The following is a 22,917-nucleotide window of genomic DNA, read 5'->3' on the forward strand; positions in this document are numbered from 1 at the left end:
TTTAATCCCAGCACTTAGGAGGCAGAGGCAGGTCATCTCTGTGAGTTCAAAGCCAGCCTGGTCTACATAGAGAGTTCATGGACAACCAGGGTTACATAGAGAGACAGTGTCTGAAAAAAAAGAAAAAGAAAAAGAAAGGAAGGAAGGAAAGAAAAGGAGGAAGAAAGCAAGAAAGAAAAACAAAAGAAGGGAAAAGATGATAAAATGGTTACCAAGCGTTGTCAGGTTTTCCCAAGGAAAGTGTTTGTATGGGAAATGGTCCAGTGGGCAGTGTCTGACACAGTTCACAGCCAGACCTCACAAAATTGATTAGTGAGCATGGTAACCTACCAGTAAACCAAGTGCTCGCAGGGTGGAGATAAGAGATCCTGAGGCCAAACTGGCCAAATTACCCAGCTCTGAGTTCAATTCAGAGATGCCACTTCACTAAAAAGGTGGCAGCAATGACAGCAGACACATAACATCAACTCAGGCCTCCACACGCACATGTACACATATACTACCCTCCTCCCTCCCCTTGAGATATACATGTGAAAAAAGACAAAGAAGTATTTGAAACTGTTCACCCAGGAGCTCTACCTTCCTTTAACTCTCCTCAGCATCACCTCGTTCCTCTCACAGCTCATCCGGATGACAGGAGAACGTGAGGGTGAGGGAGGAAAGGATGACTGCGGTAGTAAGGTCTCCTGGCACAACACCAGCTCCTTGAACAAGCTGTGAGTCGATTAAAATGTGTATATGGTTTTGTGATGTGGGGAGTTAGAAGGAATATGGCAGATTATGACAAGAATATTTTACTTGTTTCCATTCTAAAAGGTCCAAGAACGCAATGAGCTTTGCAGCCTTCAGTTTGGCGGGGACACAGACTCCTGACCAAAGAGGTAGTTCTGTGACGTCAGAGGGAAACCAGCTCCTGCCTGTGTGTTCACCAAATGCTCCTGTATGGGTCACAGTAGCTCTCAGGGGCCACTGACTTGTGAAGGAGTCCGTGCCTTCCTCGCTTTGGGGGCTCATAAATACCAAGAACAGAGTATTCGATACCAAATGGTCTCTACTAATGGTAACTGGATTGGCTTCTTCTCCCTGAAGCCCATGAAGAAAAAGGAAAATTGTGAGAGTAAGAAACCCACTCAAGCCAGGCTGGTCTACAAAGTGAGTTCAAGACAGCCAAGGCTACACAGACAGACCCTGTCTGAAAAAAAACAAAAAGAAAGAGAGAAACCCTCTCAAACAAACTGGACATCAGGGTGTAGTGCAAGGACAGGATCGATGGTCACACTACTGTAATCTAGGGATCCAAGTCTGGCCAGGCTTCTTGAAAACCACACGGCAGCTCAAAAGACCTTCTCTCTGGTTCCTTGGCAGCATTCTGGACTACCTCAGGTAAGCCACTCAGGGCATCTCCTTGTGTTAGGTACCACTTTGTTATAGCACCTCCAGTGCAGAGCACCTCAGTAAGAACATCCAGAAGGCCCTGGGAACATTCTTGGGACTTTTTTGGTAACTAATTCTTTCATTAAACTTTCCACCTAATTCTAATCAGCTCTGCTCACCATGGTCAGGGACACATAGCTAGCTCATCATTGGCCTTGAGTGGGCAGACATAGCTCCATGTACAAGTCTACTTGTGAGTCAGGTACCTAACAACCAAAGGATCAGAGGTCCTTCTCTTCAGGAAGGGGGAGATGGAATTGGCAGCCGTCATTCTCTGATCCTAAAATTCCTAAGAAGGCAGATTTCTGCAAGTTCGAGGGTAGCCTGGTCTACGTAGTGAGACCCTGTCTCAAGAAAAACAAAATCAACAAAAAATTTCAATTAAAGAGACAAGCTCATGTTTCTTATAAATATATAACTTTATATATTATATGTATTTACAATATATACAGTATACAAATTTTTTAATGTAATACTAAGAACAGGTTTGGAAAGAGATGTTTTCAAAACAGAGAATTACTACTTTAAAGCAGGTGGCTTCATGCTTTACCTAGAACTCAGTTGTAGACAACAGCCCTGGCCCAGGTTTATGTAGAAGCCAAAAGTCATAGAAGAGTTGCTGGGACATGGCTCTGACCCATCTCACACAGCCTGGCTTTCTACTAGCGCCAGCTAACACAGCCCCACAATCACCTCCAAAATGGGCAAATGCTGAGGCCTGGGCACAGGGCTTAGTGCATGGTTTGCATTTGAACTCTCCAAGGAATGAGCAAAGTGAGCACTTCAAGTCACCAGCTTTAAGAGACACTCTCTGCAGCCTACGAAGCAGCCACAGACTAAGGCTGGATCAAAGGCAAAGGCTCTGGCCTTCCCAGGTTGTGAGCAGAGCAGTCTACTCTCCCTGGAGCCAAGTGAATGACGCTCCAAGGGCGTGCTGTTTCTTCCTCTTGCTTCGGAAACCGGGGATACCTTTTATCTTGCGAACATTTCTTCACATTCAACGAGCTCATCTATCGTGCGCAGCAAATCTTCGAACGAAGGCCTTCCCTCTGGTTTCTACAATTAAAGTCAAAGGGAAGGTGTGAGTTTCAGAACCCATTCCCAGGCAAAAATCTCACCGCTCAAATCCTGTGGGACGCGAGAGAGGTAAGACTCAACACAAGCTGGCCTTTGCCCTAATGCACCCCACAGCTGCGACTCCTTTCTGAGCCCCTGCTGTTGGTCCCTGCTCAGGGACCTACGGGAGCTCCACAGTGGCCGAGAAATCAAGTCTGACTCATCTGGAGAGGCCTCTGTGACCTGTCCTTCCCCCATCTCCTGGCCACCTAACCTCATTTCCCACAAAAAGCCTTACTCTGGCTCTCTGTTAAAACATGCTAAGCCCCACCCTTGGGTACACACACCATGTTTATAACCAAATCCTCGACTTTGTTCACACTGCTCTCTCTGGTACCACTTCCTGCCCAATTGGCCTCTGCTTACCCCAACCAGTGCTTGTGGGAGGTGTCACAGCAAGTGACTGGGGAGCCTCAGCTTTGGTGCCAAGTGGGCCTGTGATGCTTTGTAGGTAACTGGCCCTGGGCAAGCATCACCCTCGTGAGTCTGACGGTCACAGTACAAGTATCTCTACCTCAAAGAGTTATTCTGAAAACTAAATCTAAAGGTCTCGACACACAGCACGTGTGAATTTCTGCCTTTCAAGGCTCTCTCCTGGCGTTTAGCGTTGTCTATGGAGGGGACATTTCGACGTTTCTAGAGATAAAGTACAACTCCTGCACAGAAGGGAGAGGAGCAAACTCCGCCAGGCTCATTCCTGGATGGGGAGGGGTTCCCACTTGGGCAGGAGACATCAGCCTGAGTATTGAACTAACTATGAGCGTTCTCCATTTCTTCAGAGTCTTCTCAGTATTCAGAACTGAGGCAGAGACTTGGTTTTCCGCTGGAGCTCGATGCCCCTGAGCGGGAGGCAGGTCCTCATTGGGTCTTAAGGACTGTACCTTCCCCCATCCACTGGGACCAACCACAGAATGTTTTACAGATCGTAAGACAACACAAAGAAGGAGCCATACCTCCTGCCAACACCTCAGCATCACCTCATACAAATATTTGGATGCCAACGTTGGCCGGTGGAGTCGGTGGCCTCGAGTAACCATGGTTACCACTTCGTAATTGGTGTTCTTCTCAAAGGGCATCCTGCCTTCTGTGAACACTTCCCACATTAGAACGCCTACAAAACGGTAAGGTTTACTCAATGATGTGCCTGCTTCCTCCTCAGGTGGGGGGTGGGGGAGGGACGTGCACCCATGGGCCTTACCAAATGACCAGACGTCTGACTTGCTGCTAAAGCGGCTGTAATTAAACACTTCCGGGGGACACCACTTCACAGGGAACTTGGCACCAGAGGAACTTGTGTACTGATCATCTAGAACGTACCTAGGATGAGACACACCACAGGTCACACCCTTGCATGAGAGACGTGAGCTTTCATTTCCCCCCTTACAAAGTCAGACCAAGGCAGTAACTGACTCTGTCATGCACCCGGCTGAAGGTCATGGCCTTGCCTGGTGCTGTCTAGCTCCTTGGCATACGCTGAGGACATGAAAAGGTGACCTGGTGCGTGCACGGTCATTGTTCTGTTGACCGCCTTTCTTCTTTATGAGGCAACAGAGGCAGAATACTATACAAGTGTGGAAAACTTTGGAGGTATGTGATTTTGTTCTCTGAACAAACTTCTACCCAAAGGCCCTGCATGCAGAAGACCTAGCAAAAGCAGGGCTGCTTAAAGGAAGTGGTAAGAAAGAACCAGAGGTGCCTGTGTTCTCAGCCCCACAGTTCCGCAGAGCACAGTTTAAAGCCACAGCACATGAAAACAGTGAGGAAAAAAAATCAAAGGCTAAACGAAGCATAAAAAGATGGTAAATGTGCTATATTTATACACCATTACACCACCTCTCCACACACATACTCAAACAACGCTTTATTATTTTTCTATGTGAACACATACAGACCCACCCGGAAAGACACACCGAAACCGTAGCACTGACAAGTGCCGAGGAGAATCCCTGACTAGGCATGGGTGCGAGCACCTCGGCCCTTCTGCAGTATATTCAGCACGCGTTTACCAGAGGGATTATTAACGCCGTATATATTTATATGAAGCTAATTCTAAAGCTGTCAGGCAAGAAGATCCAAATGACTGCGCAAACTTCCTCTGCTGGATGGTACAGTCAAAGATGGTATCTGGCAGATGATGCCACCTCGGGCTGGATCAATTAGTTGTCAGCCAGGTGAGTTTGAATCTAGTGCATACAGAATAGTTCTACAATGACCGGTATAACAGTACCGACTGTCTGAAAGCCAAATATATGGAGAACGACTGTAAGACAGTGGAGGGCCACCTGTCAGGTGCTGAACACCTTTACATCCAGCACAATAAGATGGATAATTAGGGTTTTGAGGGTCAGAAGTTGCCAGTGACAGTGCTCTGGCCTCCAAAGGCTAGGATCTTCCTGGGAGCTGTCCTTGGCCCGAGAGGACCTCTCTATGCTCTTAACTGTTGGTAGCTCGGCCTCTGGAACAGCTGCCTCGGCCCTCTTCTGGTTCCCTGGGCAGGTGACACTAGCCCCAGCCTTTACGCAGCACCACTCTTGCTCTCTGGTGTTGGCCACTCAGTGTTCCAATGTGAGGAAAGCCTTGCTGGCCCCAGCTCTCCAGTGGCTACCTCCACTCCCCAATCCCAAGTTATCTCTTCCACAGACGACAGCAGACTTTTCCTGAGAAAGGCCAGGTAACGCATACAGGATTTTAGATTCTGCAGGATGCGCAGTCACTGTGACAGCTCAAGGTTTTGCCTCTGCAGTGTGAAAGTGGCCAAAGACAGCTATCAACAATGAGTCAAGGCTGTGAGTCTCAATAACACTATTCTTTTTAGTGGACAGTGACTTAAATTTCAGATAATTCTCAGGTGTCCTGATACGCTTTTGGTTTCTTTTTAACTATTTTTTAAATGGAAATCCCATCCTTGACTCCTGGGATGCACAGAAAGGCACAGATTGGACTGGCAGGCCATCATTTGCTGACTCCCCGCCCACAGTCACTCCAGGGCTATGTGTCTTCTTTCTCCATCATGTGGGCTGATATGGGAAGAAGCTTCAGTTTAGTCTCTGCCATAGTTCACAGGGTTGGGCTTGTCACACGGTAGACACCTGACTTCTAATATAGCCACGAGTCAATGGACAGAGGGAAAGATAAAGAGGGACAAAAATGCCTCTTAAAACTCTATTCTAACACTATCAAAACTACAAAAATTAAGAGATTAAAAACATTGAAAACAGGTCTACTAAGCACTGCATCACCAAACACATTCCAGAAGATTCTACAAATCTAATCTGATGAGAGAGAGAGAGAGAGAGAGAGAGAGAGAGAGAGAGAGAGAGAGAGAGAGAGAGGGAGATTTAGTAGGCTCTACTACCATCTAGTGGAGAGAGTTGCTAACATCGTATACAATTAGCCTAACTTCCCAACAGTTGAAGAGATTTCCTTTTTGCTTTATTGGTGCAAATTATTCCCATATTAATTTTTTTAAAGGCATACTCTCCTGTATCCTAGGCTGGCCTCAAAGTTGTTATACAGCCAAGAATGACTTTAAAAATCACGACTCTCCTGCCTCCACCTCCAAGTACTAGAGTATCGCTACAACCAGGCCCCAAGTTTTTGTTTCAGTTTGGGGAGGTACGCTTGCTGGGGGTGTGCATCTAGAGGACAGAGCACAGCTGTGGGTGGTGTGGGTGTGTGCTTGGGAACACATCCACCTACTTTGAGACAGGTTCCCTCAATGGCTTAGAGTTCACCAGTTAATCTAGGCTGGCTAGCCAGAGAGCCTTGGGGATCCATCAGTCTCTGCCTCCCCAGTTCTGGGATTTCAAGCATGAGCTATCACTTCCGGAGTTTTTCCTGGGTTCTGGAAAAACGCAGGTTCTCATGTTTGGGAGGCAAACAGTTTACCCACGGAACTGTCTCCCAAGCTTTCTCATGCTCATTAATTAGTTAAAGCAATGTGACCATCCCTTAAAAGCACACAGTACTGAACCATACCTGGCCATTCCAAAATCAGATACTTTGACAACTCCTGCTTCACTCACTAGACAATTTCTGGCAGCCTGGAAAACAACGTTGTGATTTATTAGAAAGTCCTACAGCAAAGGAAAACCAGAAGTTCAATTTCCACAAATTATACTGTAGTCAGCATCAGAAAAGATGTACATGTGTCCATGTACATTGCTTTCATCCCTATAGAAGGTACATACAACACGAATCTGAAACAATTTGGAGAGGGAGAGTAGAAACGCCACAAGGTATTATGGCACTATCTGTGAAAAATGCTGGGGAGGGAAAGCAGAGGGCAGAGAAGACAGGAGGGGAAGGAGGAAACTGAGAAGTGTCTCCATCCCAGCCATTTAGAAAAGGGTTGGTTTGGTTTGGTTTGTTCTTCCTAGTATTTTCAGAAGTAATGAAAACTCCCATCTCTTAGTTGAGAGATGGTAAACATGAGCTCAGGATTTCTCTGGTAGTTTCTGTTCACCGTGTGTAAACTAGATAGAGCTTGCCACTTGGTCAGAAGGTCAAGGTGAGGCCTAGCTTCCCCATTTCTCACAATAGGCAAGCCAATCTCACTTCCCCAAAGATAGCATTCTTATCTGTAACACAGTGACAGGGTATAAATCTGCTATGAGTGGCTATTTCCTGGGGAATCTTCCAGAGCTCAAATAATTAATTCATGGAAATTTGCTTAGAGACAATTAGTGTGCGTGTTATTAGATTTAATAAAGGTCTTTTCCTTTACAGTTATCAAGTGATTGAAATTTACCAAGTTTTAAAATAATGAAATCTTGTTAAACCAGGGAACTAATACAACACAGCTCACTGGCTGACCCCACGTGACAAGGGAGCCAGCCAGTGAGTGGGCGGCACCGGGAGTGGGCGGCACCGGAAGTGGGCGGCCAGGGCGGCGTCGGTTACCAGGTCTCTGTGGATGAAGCTGTTTCTCTCCAGGTACTCCATCCCTTCGCACACATCCTGGCACATGCTCAGAAGCACATCTCTGCTAAAATGGCCTTGTCTCTGCCGGAGGAAGTTCAGGAGGCAGCCCCGTTCCATGAACTCGGTGACGATGTAGAGGGGCTTCTGCTGGGTGCACACGCCATAGAGCTGGACCAGCTTGGGGTGTGTTAACTTCCTGAGAGCAACGGCAGACATACACAGAGAGCGTTACCACAGGAAAAGAAACCGGCAGATGCACGCACTGGGCAGGGCCAATTTCTAATACAAAAGGGGAGAGCTGGTAGAAGCTAGAAACTTATATCATGGGGCTGGAGAGATGGCTCAGTGGCTAAGAGCTCTGGCTGCTCTTCCAGAGGACCTGAGTTTAATCCCCAGCATCCACATGACGGCTCACAACTGCCTGGACTCTAGTCCCACGGGAATCTGATGCCTTCTTCTGGCCTCTCTGCAGGCCCAGTGTACACAAGGTGCGCAGACATACACACAGGCAAAACACCTATACTAATAATACTAATAATACTAGTACTAATACTAATACTAACAATAATAATAATAATAATAATAATAATAATAACTGCAGCAACAATAACAATAGAAACTTACATCATGACTTTAGCTTCCTCTATAAAATCCTCCTCACACATGGCACCTTCCCGAATAGCTTTGATGGCTACTTTGTACTGGGCCCGCCACTTGCCAAGCCTCACCACTCCAAACAGCCCACTCCCCAACTCCCTCATGAAGGTCAGCTCTGATGGGTTAATCTCCCATTTCTCTGTAAGACAGATAAGGAAAGGAGACCTTTGAAAAGAAAGCAGTATAAATCCACGGGGGAAGAGACCAGCCCCACAGTCCCGGGTGACACAGTAATAATTACGAGAAGACACAGCACAGAACTGCAGCCTGTCCCTAGACACCCAGACTGCACAGCCAGCCAGAACCAGGATGGCAACTACTTCAGCAGTGACACGACATTTAGTTTTTCCCTGTGGAAGGATTTGATAAATAATGACAAAAACAGAAAATCTAGTGTGACTATAAAGTATAACCATCTAAAAACACATTCTATCAATGCATTAAAAACAGTTGCAACGAAACAAGACAAAATAAAAAGTTGCAAAACTTGCACCCAGGGAATTCTTTTGCTAAAACCACCAACTCTTCACCTGCCCACAGGGTGACTGCAGCTTGGTGAAAGGCTAGGATCTCTGCCTTTGTCTGCACCATCTCATTTACTTCTGGTCACATACCTGTGAGTGTAGGCGTGTCAGTCACTCACACAGCATCTACCTAAAACCCGCTGATAGCTAACTGACTTTCTCCCCTTCGTGGATGAAGGCACAGAGGCAAGAGGAGCATCTTACAGCTCTTACAGTGTTCTATTCTGAATACTCCAAGAGTTCTAAATCTGCAGTCAGCCTCGGACTCGGGGAGTAGCCATACCTCCCGGGTCACACCGGGTACACGTACAGGCAACTATTCATGATGGCAAGGCTGTATACTGGAGCAGGGGCAACCAGCTCCTGAGAACCAGCTCTGCCCGGCAGGCGAATAAAGACTTCCTCACAACACCTTGCAGGGGCAGATCTGACATAATTACCAAGCGGACCACAGTTGGACCAAGACTGCTCAAGGGACACCTCCCATCGGCTCTGCCCCAATCCTTTCTCTGTTGCACCCTTAATGCGAGCACCCTCTTCCCAAGACACAGGATTAAACCTCCTCTCTTGGCTTTTTACCAGCTCTGCCCCCCTCCCCCCATCCCCTCCCTCTCTCCCCCTCCCCCCCTCGCCCCTTAGTTGGCACCGTGAGACAGGTGGTCTAGCAGAGGCTGTTGGGGCTGTCAGAGCCTGGGCTTTCTCCCTAGAGCTCTGGCTACAGCTCCCCAGAGTTGAACTCTAGGCATCTTCATTTGTCTCGTAGCGCTGGACTCTTTTTCCGTTGCTCACCGATGCAACTGGAACGGGAGACTTACCGTAGCTGAAGCCTGCAGTAGTAGGCGCGTTCTTCCCCTTGGTGCTAACCGGGTACCGCAGCCTGGTGACAAGCCCTGAAGAGTGAAGAAACTACTGCAGTTGGATTTTATCTTAATCACTCTACTTAGTCAAGCGCTAAATGAGAAATGCACAGGAAACACCGTTCACTTATTTGAACCTCCTCTTCTTCATGTACACAGTATACTTTCAACCTTTCTGTACACGTCCCCTTCAATACGGTGTGAGGACAAGGCTAGCTCCTTCTTTCCTCTACTACAGTACAGGATATTAAAAGATTTCCAGTGAGTATTATCAGGGAGTTCATGGTGTTTTCTAATATGAGATCTGAACGATCAAAGAGAATTTTAACAGGATTCAACTGATAAAACTCAGCCTTCATGACTGTAGCATTAAGGTCATGCTCTGGGGGGAGGTCTGTCTAACACTGGAAGTCAGCAAGGTTGGCCAAATCCTTTAAGTTGTTTAGTATCCCCAAGAAGCCTCAGGAGGCTCTCTTCTAGGGCCGTCCAGCTCGGTCCATATTTCTCCTATACAGCACATCCCCTCATACTTTACAGTTGTGTGTGCATCTGGGCTGTTGACCAGCTAATGTCCAATATACTCTCCTCCAAGGCTTGGTTTCCTGCATGAAGCAGGCACTAAATACATACCAGTTAAATAGATTAAGATAGTAGTAAAAGTAAAACATATAAGAACACAAAAAAATAGAAAAAGAATTATAAGAATAAAAGAATAACAGAACAAGATTATAGAAAAGGTTTTCTGGAAGAAAAACTGATAAGAATTAATTGCTAAGTTGTTTTTTTGTTTTGTTTTGGTTTTGTTTTGTTTTTTCTTTTGTTTTTTTGTTTTTTTTTTCAAGACAGGGTTCTTTGTGTAACCCTGGCTGTCCTGGAACTCTGTCTATAGACTAGCTGCCTCAAACTCTGCTTCCTGAGTCCTGGCATTAAAGGTGTGCACCACCATGCCCTGCTTAATTGCTCAAATACTAAGTACAGAATTGCAGAGCAACCAAGCAAACCCCATTGTAACCGGTACTATAAAGAAACCTGCATGTGTTGCATGTGTTTCCATGCAAACACATAAGTACAACTGTTCATATCCTCAGTCACGAAATCCAAAATGTGGAAACAATCTAAATGTCCACACAATGGATTGTTATCTTCCAATAAAAAGGAGTGGACATCTTCTCTGGCTGCCTCCATTTTGAAATTTCAACTTCCTCAGGATTTCTTTCCCAGGACAGGTCAGATTTAAGCAGAACACACATGGCAATCTCTAAGAATATGCTTAATGAGTCCATCCTAGAGTAATAAAATAAGCAAAACAAAACAAAACAAAAATGGAGATTTACATAGTCCAGAGTCCCCACACCCTTTCCCCCAGTATCACCACGTCTCGAGCTTGCTCACATGCAGGCTGCTTCTTGGTTTCCACAAGCAGATAAAGGAAATTTTTTTTGTCAAGGTATGCGTGTTAAAATAGCTTCCAAGACTGCAGTGTAGAAGGCCAATTGTCTATCTTGCCATTTAGCTATATTACACTGACATTATACTTAATAATTTAAGGATTAAACACAGACTTATAAGTGGCCTAGGAGCCTAACACTTGTGCAGATATTATCAAGGCTCGGCATAGTAATTTATACAATGTACTGTATAATTCCTGTATTTCAGGCCTTGATCATTTTTGTCTTTTCTGATATGCCAACAAGGAATGCACAATACAATCTGGACAAATGTAGAAGTGTTACAATGAACGAAAACAACAAATAAACAAATGAAAAACCCAGCCACAGCATAAATGGATGAGTCTACTTCTATGAACTGCTCAGAAAAGACAAATCTATTAAGACAGAAACTGGGTTAGTGGTTGCCTGGGGCTGGGCTGGTGAAGGCGGGGCATGGGTGACTGCTGATGGGTACACGATCTCTTTGGGGGATGAGGACAGTGTTCAAAAAATTAGATTATGGTGATGTGACTGTTGGCACACTGTAAATACTCTCTAAAAGCCATTGAATCCGGTATTTTAAAAGGATTAATTCGATGGTGTGTAAATTACATCTCAATAAATCTTCCTATCATCTGTACATGTAAACGAGTAAATTACTTCATAGAACGGTAACAGACACTGTAAAGAGGCCCTTTGATTACAACTCACAAGTCAACTTTCCACAAGTGGAATTGGGCACCTGGCTACTGGACACCATTGCTGGTCAGACAGAGAGGTTCTTGGGAAAGGAAGTGGTCAGAGACCAGAAGAGGATCTGGAGAAGAAGGCGGAAGAGGAAGAGGAAGGAGGCTGGCATCATGGGTTAGGTGGAGAAGATGCACGTGGCTGGCGTGGATGGAGGATTTGGCCCAGATGAAGAATTTGGGATCATGGATGGGTTAGCTTGATAGAAATTATTAGAAGCCGATGGCATGGGTACCTGCCCCAATATGGGAGGTAGTTTAGGGGATTAATATCTGCCCTGCTCCCCGTGAACCAAGGGTATTTTAAAATATAACAGGTATCTGTGTTTCGTTGATTGCTAGTGGGTTAGAAAATACTGCTGTAATAATAATTATAGGGCTAATAATAAACATTTATAAGGCTCTATTTATAAATTGACAGCGACACACCCTTGTTGAATCAGGTCCTTTTCTAAGGCTAGTGAATTCTGTTCTTCTGCCGGGCTAGTGTTGTAAGACAGGATACCTTCCAGGTGTGTAGCTGTAATGCGCCATCGCTCCCAGCCAATCATGTGACCATAAGGGTCACTCTCTCATTCTCTACAGTGTTCCATGTTACAAAGCCAGCATGCTCCGTAGATCAGCTATATGAAATATACTTCCCATTTAAGGTATTTTTCAGTTCATGATGGTTTTATGAAGACATAATCCCACTATAAAGTGAGGAGTATCTACACTCTGCTCCTTGGAAAGCCTTCGCATAAACTGAAACTCTGGCTCACCTGAAAGCTCCTATGAGTGCCCTACACACATCTTTGAAGTTTACTTGTTGAGATGCGGGGAGGGACTTCCTTGTGTTGCTCAGACTGGCTTTGAACTCCGGCTCAAGCATTCCTCCAAACTCAGCCTCCTGGGTTGCTCTTTAAGTAGGCATATCTTGGAATTTTAGTTTAGCACCAAGGCTAAAGAGCACAGAAGTGGGAGCGTCCACATATACTAAAGGCCTTGAGGCCTGTGATGGAAACGCAGCGTTCTATGGCATTTGTTATGACTTCTGTTTTTTTCTCTAGATACGGAATTTTTAAATATGCAATAATTTTATATCAGCCACAGTGTACAGATAACTACATAAAAACTACCTTTTGAGGAATTCGTCGCCATATCTGCTCGTGTGTCACTAACAGCTCACTCACCTGCTGCGTTGTGCTTGTGGTATTCGATGATTTCAGGAATTGACCCAAAAGCATGCTTTTCTGCTAGGTAATACTTCTTTGGGGATGTTGCTGTTTCTTTTATGTGGTAGTGTCTGAAACCTGACGAGCCTTCTCTATTAAAAAACAAAACAAAGCACTGTATCACACCCAGGTGGTAATAATGGAACATCATGCGTAGATGGTATCTATAGGGCAGCCCCCATAGGTCACTTCCTGCTGACCCCTTCCCTGCCTGACATAGACAGCGTGTTTACCATTCCCTTAGAGTTTTGGCTCACATCAATGGGTGGAAGTCTTGACAGCACTCACAATAACAAAGTCGGCTGCACACGTGGGAAGGAAACCGAGAGCATTTACCATCTCCAGCCAGCCGCGTGGAATTTTAATTTGCTGTTAGTTTCTGTCCTGCAGGGATATAGACCTGCAGTGCCTAGAACACTTGCCCTTCTCTAAGGGGATGGATTAGACGTCAGAATCCGTACATTCTCTTGTAGACAGCCTTGCTGACTACAGATCCCCAGGCGTCCACGCTCTCACATGCTCTGAGATGATGCATAAGTGCCCTTAGGGTGGAGTGTGGCTTCCTTGATGCTGAGGTGACCTGCAGTCAGAGTCTACATCTCGGGCATCTGTTCCTCCCTTCACGCTGCTCTCTGCGTCATTTTACATCCACTACAGGCATTCCTGGTGTTTCCCTGAACTCACTGTCTCCTCTCACTGTTGAGGCAGCAACTCTCTTTCCCTTCTCTCCGGTTTTTCCTGTCTCCCTGTAAGGTCTTAGCTTGGACGTCACTCAGGAATAACTGAAATGTGTCTTGGGAGTATAACATGCTGCCTCCCCCCACCCCCCACCCCACACCCCCAACTCTTATGCTACCATGGCTTCTGATAGGCCTATCTGTGGCCCTCATTAAGCTACTAAAGCCTGCTCTACTCAGTGTAGCATCCTTTGTGCATAGCTCAGAACATAGTAATTATCCAATGAATGTCAGTACATCTTCCATAGCTATATATACATATGTATGTGTATATTTATGTATACACACATATATACATATGTGTGTGAAACTATAGGGAAATTTTCTGAAAAAAATGAGCATAAAATATGGCCCAGATTTTAGAAATGAAGGTTAGATTTTTTTTTCTAATGATGAAATGGAGTATCTTATTTGGAAGATTAGGAACACATACAGGCAACATAGGAAGTTCCTATAAAAACTCTTAAGAAGATAACTCATCAGATAAAATGCCTGCTATGAAAGTAGAAGGACACGAGTTCCAATCCCCAGCACTCTTATAAAACCTCGATGTGCTGGCATGTGCCTCTAACTTTAGTGCTGGCACAGGGTGTAGGGGTGGGAAGGGACAGACTGATCCCGAGAGCTCACTGGCCAGCTAGTCTAGCCAGCTGGTGAGCTCTGGGTTCAGTGAGAAGCCTTATATGAAAAATTAAATAATAAATAAATATGATGGCAAAGCATTGAGGATGATACCTGTAAATCAACCTCTAGCTTCCACATGTATGCATGTGCAGGTGAGCACACCTGCACCCACACACTAACATGCAGATCTCACACACACACACACACACACACACACACACACACACACACACACGATGAACAACAAAAGCAACAACTATCACCCAGGCGGAAGTACTTACCCCCCAAACTTTGTGTAAAGGGAGACTGTGTACAAGCCTGGTTGACTGGAGTCCCGCACCATAAAACCACCTTCTTTATCCTGAAAACCAAAATAAGACATTCCTTTCTAAAATTCCAGTTGTTAATGCTGTGGCACCCTCTGTGTAGGAAATCTGCTGCCAACAAGAGCAGCTTAACCGAGCCCCTTGAGTCTCTCTGCCACAAACCCCTGGGCTATGGGATGACACACTCACATTCCCCAACTGCTTCTCTCGCACACTGAAGCGGGCCTGAGCTAGAGTGCCTCAGGGGCTCTGCAGAGTTTCCAGGCAGATAGCTGGCTCTGTGCTGTAGCCCTGGGCGGGTGAAGACAATCCCTGGATCTAGTCCTAGGCTTCAGCTCAGAGCACTCTCATACATGGTAGGAGCTTTCCACAGCATCAATCCCTCTCCACATAGCCTTTCTCCTGTAAAGACTGCAGGGCTCTCTGCAGGGATGTATTTAAACCCCCTTGATTCGGTGTCAGGTATCATAATACAGGGAGATGGAGTAACTCCAACAGAAATCCAAACATGCAAACAACACTGAGTGTGTGATGGTTAAATTCTCATCAGATTCCCAGTTGAAGGGAAAGAAAAGGAAGCCATGCATCTCAGACACCTCTCTGCCTCAAACACACAGAGATCTGCCTGCCTCTGCCTCCCAAGTGCTGGGATTAAAGGTGTGCGCCACCACGCCCGGCTTGCAAGTTCCTCTTTTCCTCTAATTTCACTTTAAGATGTGAGTAACTCGTCATGTTTATTACAATAGGCGGCTACGTGTTATTAAGTTTTCATTTATAAAACGTATCACATAATATTAATGTAAATAATTGTAAAACAAATGAATCCAAGCAAAACACAAATACATTGAAATACTAAACCCAAAGCAGCAAGTGACAGACCAGTAGGGAAGTAAAAGTCTGCTCAGCCGTGGGTGCACGGGTGCTCCCTGGCAATGCAGACGCCAGTGTGACCATCCAGTCTGCTCTGCTCCAAAGAGCTGAGTCCTCAGCTGCAGAATGTGACCATACTTTGATGTAAGGGATTACACAGGTCATTAAGCTAAAAGTAAGTCATCAAGGTGCATCTAGGTCAGTATGACTGGTACCCTTACTAAAAGAGACAAGTAGTACATGCATCGAGGAAGATGAAGTCAAGAGGGGGCGGGGCATAATAGCTGTCTCCAAGCCAAGGAGAGCAACTTAAGTCCTCCCCTCACAGGCCCCAGAAGCAGTCAATCCTATTGACAACAGAAGGACATACTGTGTGAGAGGACATACTGTGTGAGAAGGAATCTCACACAGTAGGGATTCCTTCCTGGGCCTCAGATTAAGTACACCAAACACCTGTTTTTACAGAGAGTTCATGTTTGCAGAGAGACCATTTATTAAGCAAGAAAGAAAAGTTAAAGTGTCTGCTTTCTGACTCAGGCAGAAAAACAGCAGCAAATGACCTCGCAGGTATAATCCTTGGGAAGAACAAAAGGGGAGGTCTGTGTCAGAATGGTCTAGGATGAGGTGTTTACATTTTACTTGAGCATGTTAATTAGGTGAGCCAAAGGGGGCTTTTGGTTGCCAGACTTCAATATAAGGTCCAGACAGCTGGACCTTGGTATTCAGCCTCAGGTGGAGGAAGTGGCCAAATAAGGGAGTGGACCTTGGTGACTAGCTTCAGGAGTGTAGTCTAATGGTTTTTAGCAAGGCAGAGGGAATGGGGAGAAAGGCATGGCCTGCCAGAGCCATGCCTGCCACGCTTGTGCTAGCCAGAGCCACGTCAACCACGACTTTGGACTGTAAGTCTCCACAACTGGCAAGTCATGAAGTTCTGATGTTTGAGCCACATGGCTTGTGGCTCTTTGATACATTAAACTAACACTCCAATATTCTCTTTTAAGTGACGTGAGAAAGCACAGCCCCTTGAGACTTTAGAAATAAGTCTACGGAACCACACACAAAGGGGTCATTAAGATTAACATGTGCTGAAATGCAGCTTGCAAACTGAGGACAAGCACTTACTTCCGTCCTGAGGAGTTGCTCCGCCTTGCTTCTGTTCGTATTTCTGCAATACCATCTGACCAGAAAAAAGATGTTTATCAGATTTCAAAAATTATTTGTTTTATTCTTAGTATGACTACAAGCTAATACAGTTTAATGAAGACAAACAAACAAACGAAACACAACCACACTAAGGACACTCACAATCCCAACAAGAACAACATGTTTTCATGAACATGCCTCCACATGGTTCCCACTCACATTCTTAGAAAGACATGTTATGCATGCCCACGTCTGTTAAATGGGATCACGGGCTACTCGTGTGCCACAACCTGAACTTGTCACAGGACAGCTTTGCAAATCAATACAAGTTCTAAGTATCTGGGCACAGAGGAGCCATATTTCATCTGATCTTGTCATTCAACATACAAGGGCATTTCCAGTGTTTAACAACCACATGCACAGCAAGAATTAGCTTTACTGCAATGACTAACCCATGCAGCAAATGTCACTCTACACTGCTGTCTCGGATTCTGACTAAGTCTAATTCCAGTTCCCCGTCTCACCAGCATGGCAGATCACCAGGTCACGGAATTTCATGTAGATCTCAAGGGTCAAGAGATAAGGAGCAACCATGAATAACAGGCCACCCAGGTAGTCCAGACTTTCCGATGTCCAGCACACCCAGACCCCCATAGTTCTCTTAACCTCCACCTTGGTTCTGTGCCTTGTCTCAGTGCACACCCTCCCTCCCTACCCTCCCACCTGGTCCATACCCCGGGGTCCTGCAGACCTGCCCCTTCCTGGCCTTTGGGAAGACTCTCTCTGTTACTGCCATCTCCCTCATCCCCAGAGACAGGCTATCCTTTTAGCGTCCCCCAGTATCAACCTTCCATGTGATTATAGGCAAATGGGCCCCAAAGAGTATGAATAAGGTAATTCTTTTAGGCCTTCAACTTTAAGTTTGCTTTGCTAGATGTTTTTGAAATGGCAATAAATCCTCCATCACTATCAAATTACAAATGTCCTAAAGTCACTGGGGCCTCTTGGGGCATCTGAATTTCCCACTATTGTCTCAGCCTATTCATAAAAGGTCCTATTGTATAGCACTTTTCTCTGGGATTGAAAAAAAATCCATCCTACAGGAAGATCCTTAACACAAAGGTATGCAAGTCAAAATAGCTTAGGAAGTCCCTGAAACTGAGCGGATTCACTGATCCTCTTCCTTCCCAAGAATAAACAGTGAAGATGCTGAGAGTCACTCTCAGACAAGACAAGCTGCAAAGAAGACTCTCAGATAAGCCCAGTCGCCTGGAAGAAGCTGAAACCAGCCAACGTGTCTTGAAGAGGTTTGGATCAAGAGAGTCACTTGGAAAAGACACTCTACAATATTATTGAGCTACGTACAGTTTGTCCTCGGTTCCTAGTTTCATGAGATGTCACCCATGCTGAGGTGGACACTGGTAATAAAGCTGTCTTAGAATTATTTCTGCTCCTGTAAGTAACCTTTCACTCATATTCTTGTAAGTAACCCCAATAAAATTCATTGGTACACGAAGTTGGACTTTGGTCTGTTATGAGCTGAGTAGGTGTGTGTGTGTGTGTGTGTGTGTGTGTGCGTGTGTGTGTGTGTGTGTGTGTGTGTTGCTTCCCCCAAGAAAAAGTCTGTCACACAACAGGCTTCTGTTCCCAAGCAACTGTACAAGAGAATTCAAAGGCTCCCCCTGATTGAGAAAGGTAAAATTACAAAGAGCAAAATCCAAGGAAGATGTCTGCCACCTGAAAGTTTTTAGAAAGCAACTGAATGCCAAGTAAAGCTGCAATACAGTGTAATGCCGGTGGAGCCTGTGGTGATGAGCTGGGCCTAGAAATGATCAGCTCGTGCATCACACTTTAGGAAACGAGGCCAAGTACACCAAAACTGCCTTTCCGATCAATCCATTTCTGAAGGCAATTGGAATAGGACAATAAATTAGAAGAGAGTAATTCTCTCTCTACATGTACAAGAAATATTTATCAGACACCCAAAACTGTCACAAAATTTGGTTAAGAAAAGGTAGCCAATTATACACTAGCAAGATGTTTAAGATTGAAAAATTTAATTTATTAACAAAAAGAAGATCCAGTTTCACACTTCGCTGTGCTAGAAAGAGAGGGAGGTGTGGCTTTTAGTAAATGTAGCTTTTTTTTTTTTAGTTTTTTTTATTTTATCTTTAGCTATTTTGTTTGTGGGATCTTCTCCTAACTCTCTCAGCTCAGCTTCTCCTGGCTCAACCATCACCAACTACCTTCTCTTCTCACTCTGCTAGCACAATTCACTTTTATTTGTCTCTTATTTTCACTCTGCTCAGTCTCAATCTCTCTCTCTCTCTCTCTCTCTCTCTCTCTCTCTCTCTCTCTCTCTCTCTCTCTCTCTCTCTCCTGGCTTTTTATATCCTCTCCTGTTCCCAAAAGTTCAAGAGCCAACTGACAATGAATGGCATAGCTTCATTTAAAGGGCCAGACACATAAATTATTTCATACTACAGGGAGGGTTCAGGTGCAGGAAAATGGGAGAGCTACACTGTAGCTTTAAGAAAATAGTAAGATACCCAGAAAAATAAGGAGGTCTCTTCCTTATTTACATTGTAAATTCCAGATCCTGGGAAAGGATAAAAGAAACAGAAGAGTGAAGGAATCTGTGGTACAAGAAGCAACTCTTTGAAATACATTCCAGAACCTTGTTTTTTTTTATTTTATTAATTTATTCAGATTACAACTTAATTGTTATCTCATCACTTGTATCCTCCCATTCCTCCCTCCCTCCCACTTTTACCCTATTCCTCTCCCCTAGGTCTATGATCGAGGAGGACCTCCTCCCCCACCATATGGTCATAGGCTATCAAGTCTCATCTTGGTAGTCTGCTTATTCTTTCCCTGCATGCCAGGAGGCCTCCCCACCAAGGGGAAATAGTCAAATACGAAGCATCAGAGTTCATGTCAGAGTCAGTCCCTGCTCTCCACATAACTATGGAGAATGTCCTGTCCATTGGGTAGATCAGAGTAGGGGTTCGATGTTTACTACTGTATTGTTCTTGGTTAGTGCAATAGTTTGAGCAGACCCCCCTGGGCACTGATCTACCCATCACAATGTTCTTCTTGTAGGTTTCTAGGACCCTCTGGGTCCTTCTATTTCCCCATCTCCTATATTTCAGAGCCTTGTTTTTTGTTTGTTTGTTTGTTTGTTTTTTGTGTTTTTTTTTTTCTATTTTTAAAGCATCTGCAGTCGCCTGAAAAAAGATCTTTCCATCCTTGGGACATGCCATCATTTCTATCCACAGTGAAGAGATGCTAGCCAGCCCAAGCATGACAAACATGGCTCTGGCAGGCCTTACCCGTCCCACCCATCCCCTCTGCCTTGCCAAAAAGTTAGATCACATTCCTAAAGCTAGACCCCAAGGTCTAGTCCCTTATTTGATCTCCCCCAGGGAGTGACCACCAAGGACCAGCTATCAAAATATTGAAGTCCAGCAATCAAAAGCCCCAATTGGCTCACCACTTAACATGCTCAATTAAATTTACGCGCCTCCTGTTGACCCAGGTTTCCCCTTTTACCTTTATAAACCATCCATCTGTGAGCCATGTCTGTCTCCTTTTCTCCAGAGGCAGTCCTTTGTCCTCTGGAGTAAATGCCCCTTCCTCCTCTCCCTGTTCCCTTCCCCTTCTCCCTGTCCTCCAGCTCCTATCTTTGTCTTATTTCTTGCCCTTTGTCCCATTGGGGCAAATAAATCTCCTTTGTGGTGACAACTTGGTCTTGGGCTATCTTGTGCTGACACCCGTGTCACAGAGTGTGTGTCAAGGCCTGTGTATGAGCAGCTTGGTGCACAGAGTGACTCTGAAGGGGACTAGAGCAACCCTGCCCCCCACCTCACCCCCGTGTGTGTGTGTGTGTGTGTGTGTGTGTGTGTGTGTGTGTGTGTGGTGTGTTCTCCTATCCCTGTCCCCAGGCATGAAGAAAAGAACCTTTGATGAATTCATCCTGTCAGGAAGAGGAACATGCACAGGAAGAAAGTGAAGGAGCCTGCAGGGCATAAGGAGACAGAGAGAGATGTCAGCCCACATCTCTCTCCATAGGGCTGTGGCGATGTCTCATTAAGAGTTTAATACCTTTTGCTGAGGAAAAGCTATATCTGGAAACAACACAGAACATTCGTGGGTAATTTGTCATCCTCTTCTCAGGTACCAGTACTCCTGAATGAATGAATTTTTCAGGTTGGCTAGCTACCTCACAACCTTCCAGAGGACTGGGCCTTTACAGCGGTGTCTGGAGGAGGGGGAAGAGGAAGGAAGGGACATCTGGTCCTCTGCAAATGTCAGAGTACAGCCAAGATTTTTTGGGGGAGGACAAGTAAGAATATATTTAGAAAAGGAGACATGAAGGGAAACCACAAGTGACCAACTGACCATGTGCACGCTGTTGCCTTCTCTGTCCCTGCCTCTGAGCCCAGGCAGAGCTGTTCCTACATTCTGCTGTTCCAGCATTTCATTGCAGCTACCTTATCCTTTAACGTCTTTCATTCAAGAACACAACCTCTAACCATCCTAATGAACTTGCTTGTGTGTGTGTGTGTATGTGTGTGTGTGTGTGTGCGTGTGCATGTGTGTGCATGTGTGCGTGCATGTGTGTGCATGCGTGCGTACATGTGTGTGTTGATCCTCTGGTATCCAAACCGTTGGCAGGGTGTAGAGGTCTAACTGTATTACTGGAAACTCTGGTAGTTCTAGGTCTGATCTAAGGACAGCAGTGGCCTGGGACTCCTGATTGATCCAAATAAACCGAAAAACACTCACTCCAGCTCCACAAGGTCTTGGAAGATGTGTTACTAACCACCTGTTCAAAATCCAACAAATGCCAAACCAAACAGCACAGGGAATAGAAAAGCAGGCCTCTGCCTGCCTACTCTGGGGACGGTCTTCAGCCTCGTCCCTGGCGGAGGGGACTCCCACACTGGAGTCATGGAGAGCAGGAAAAGTCTTCCGAGACATTACATATCCAAGTGGTGATATAACCCAAAACTCATGTCCAAGTTACAAACTCCGGGATTAAACATCCTTATTTGATATCCCATGAGTCATAAGGAATCTTCAGAGTTACACCAGGATGACCTGGTTTCCATGAACCAAATTATCACTTAGTTCTTGGCCCTGTCATTTCAAATTAGTTCAAGTCTGAACCTTTGGGCATCATCCCTGTTTCTAAGGATTTTGTTATATTTTCCTAGCATATATTAAAGACCAAAGCACCATATTTTAAATAACCATCTATCACAAGAAGGAAACCTCAAAGAAATACACAGTCAGGCAACTGTCACCGAGTAAGCCTCACAGGCAGTGCTTAAAAGACCTAGCCCATAGCGCCCACTATGCCCCTGGTTGCCTGGATAACCTACCCCCCCTCCCCACCTCCAAGCTACATAAAGCAGGCAACAGCCCTCAAGTGCTATGGTACAAACCTGAACAGCATGTCACTACACAAATAGTCTAGACCACTATAGCACAATGGTAAACATTTGTATATCTACATACATAGAAAACAGAAAAATATTTGGCAATAGGCCTTCTGTACCTCTGCCACAATCCTACAGAAAGAGTGTCAAGCACACAGTCTGTTTTGGTAAAACGCGCCACATTGTGCATAGCTGTATATGGTCTACATTTCCACTTCTAACATCACTTTTAGGGATCATGCCACTGGTGCGGGGCTTTGAGACCCTGTTGGTCTTTTTCTGGATTTTGAGGTAGCTCATGTTATCACAGTGAAATGGGCAGAGCAACAGCTTGTCGTTTTAAGGAAGTGAATGTTGTAGTAATACCCTACCTCAGGAGGGCCACAAGAGCACTGATACCTATAGGCCATGCATTAAAATCTGGTCATGCATTGCCTGTGATATAAGAAGTAAGCGTGTCTACAAGACAGCATGCATCACGGCTCGCAACAAAGCTTACATACGCAGGCTTCCAGGATGTAGATTTTAGAGAGATGATTTAAAACAGAAGAGGTTGCCCCAATTATTTGAAATAATCCAATACCTCCTAAATAATAAAGTAATTATATTAATTATCCTGAGTCTATATACTGGTTGTAGCCCTCAGATCTTGCCTAACACTAGATTAATGACAAGAACTCGGGAAACATTTTATAAATTTATGACTGAATGAGCTGTAATGCAGCTATGAAAATATTTTCAAAGACTGTTTAATGGCAGGAAGAAATACAAACTCATAATCTTTTTCCACTCGGTAGAAAAAGAAAAGAAACAATATGATTAATGTTGACAAAGGTCAACTCTTATTCATAATATTTTCTGAATAATATTTG

The 22,917-nt window shown here is 45.0% G+C and overlaps 1 protein-coding gene across 4 annotated transcripts in view; it reads right to left on the reverse strand.

The window, feature by feature from the left end:
• Positions 1-1,829: 1,829 nt before the first annotated feature.
• Positions 1,830-22,917, reverse strand: part of TEC (tec protein tyrosine kinase) — a 110,502-nt gene continuing 89,414 nt past the window's right edge. For all 4 annotated transcript variants that reach the window (XM_084760395.1, XM_084760393.1, XM_084760394.1 and 1 more), the window contains 10 exons: positions 16,581-16,635; positions 14,544-14,623; positions 12,860-12,993; positions 9,470-9,544; positions 8,098-8,269; positions 7,453-7,669; positions 6,529-6,593; positions 3,749-3,867; positions 3,504-3,661; positions 1,830-2,490 (listed from right to left, as the gene is read on the reverse strand). In XM_084760395.1, coding sequence (XP_084616521.1) covers positions 2,407-2,490; positions 3,504-3,661; positions 3,749-3,867; positions 6,529-6,593; positions 7,453-7,669; positions 8,098-8,269; positions 9,470-9,544; positions 12,860-12,993; positions 14,544-14,623; positions 16,581-16,635 — 1,159 coding nt within the window. In that variant the 3' untranslated portion in view covers positions 1,830-2,406. The remainder of the gene's footprint in view (positions 2,491-3,503; positions 3,662-3,748; positions 3,868-6,528; positions 6,594-7,452; positions 7,670-8,097; positions 8,270-9,469; positions 9,545-12,859; positions 12,994-14,543; positions 14,624-16,580; positions 16,636-22,917) is intronic.

This window comes from Acomys minous (assembly GCF_964271855.1).
Source record: "Acomys minous genome assembly, chromosome: 15".
NCBI lineage: Eukaryota > Metazoa > Chordata > Mammalia > Rodentia > Muridae > Acomys > Acomys minous.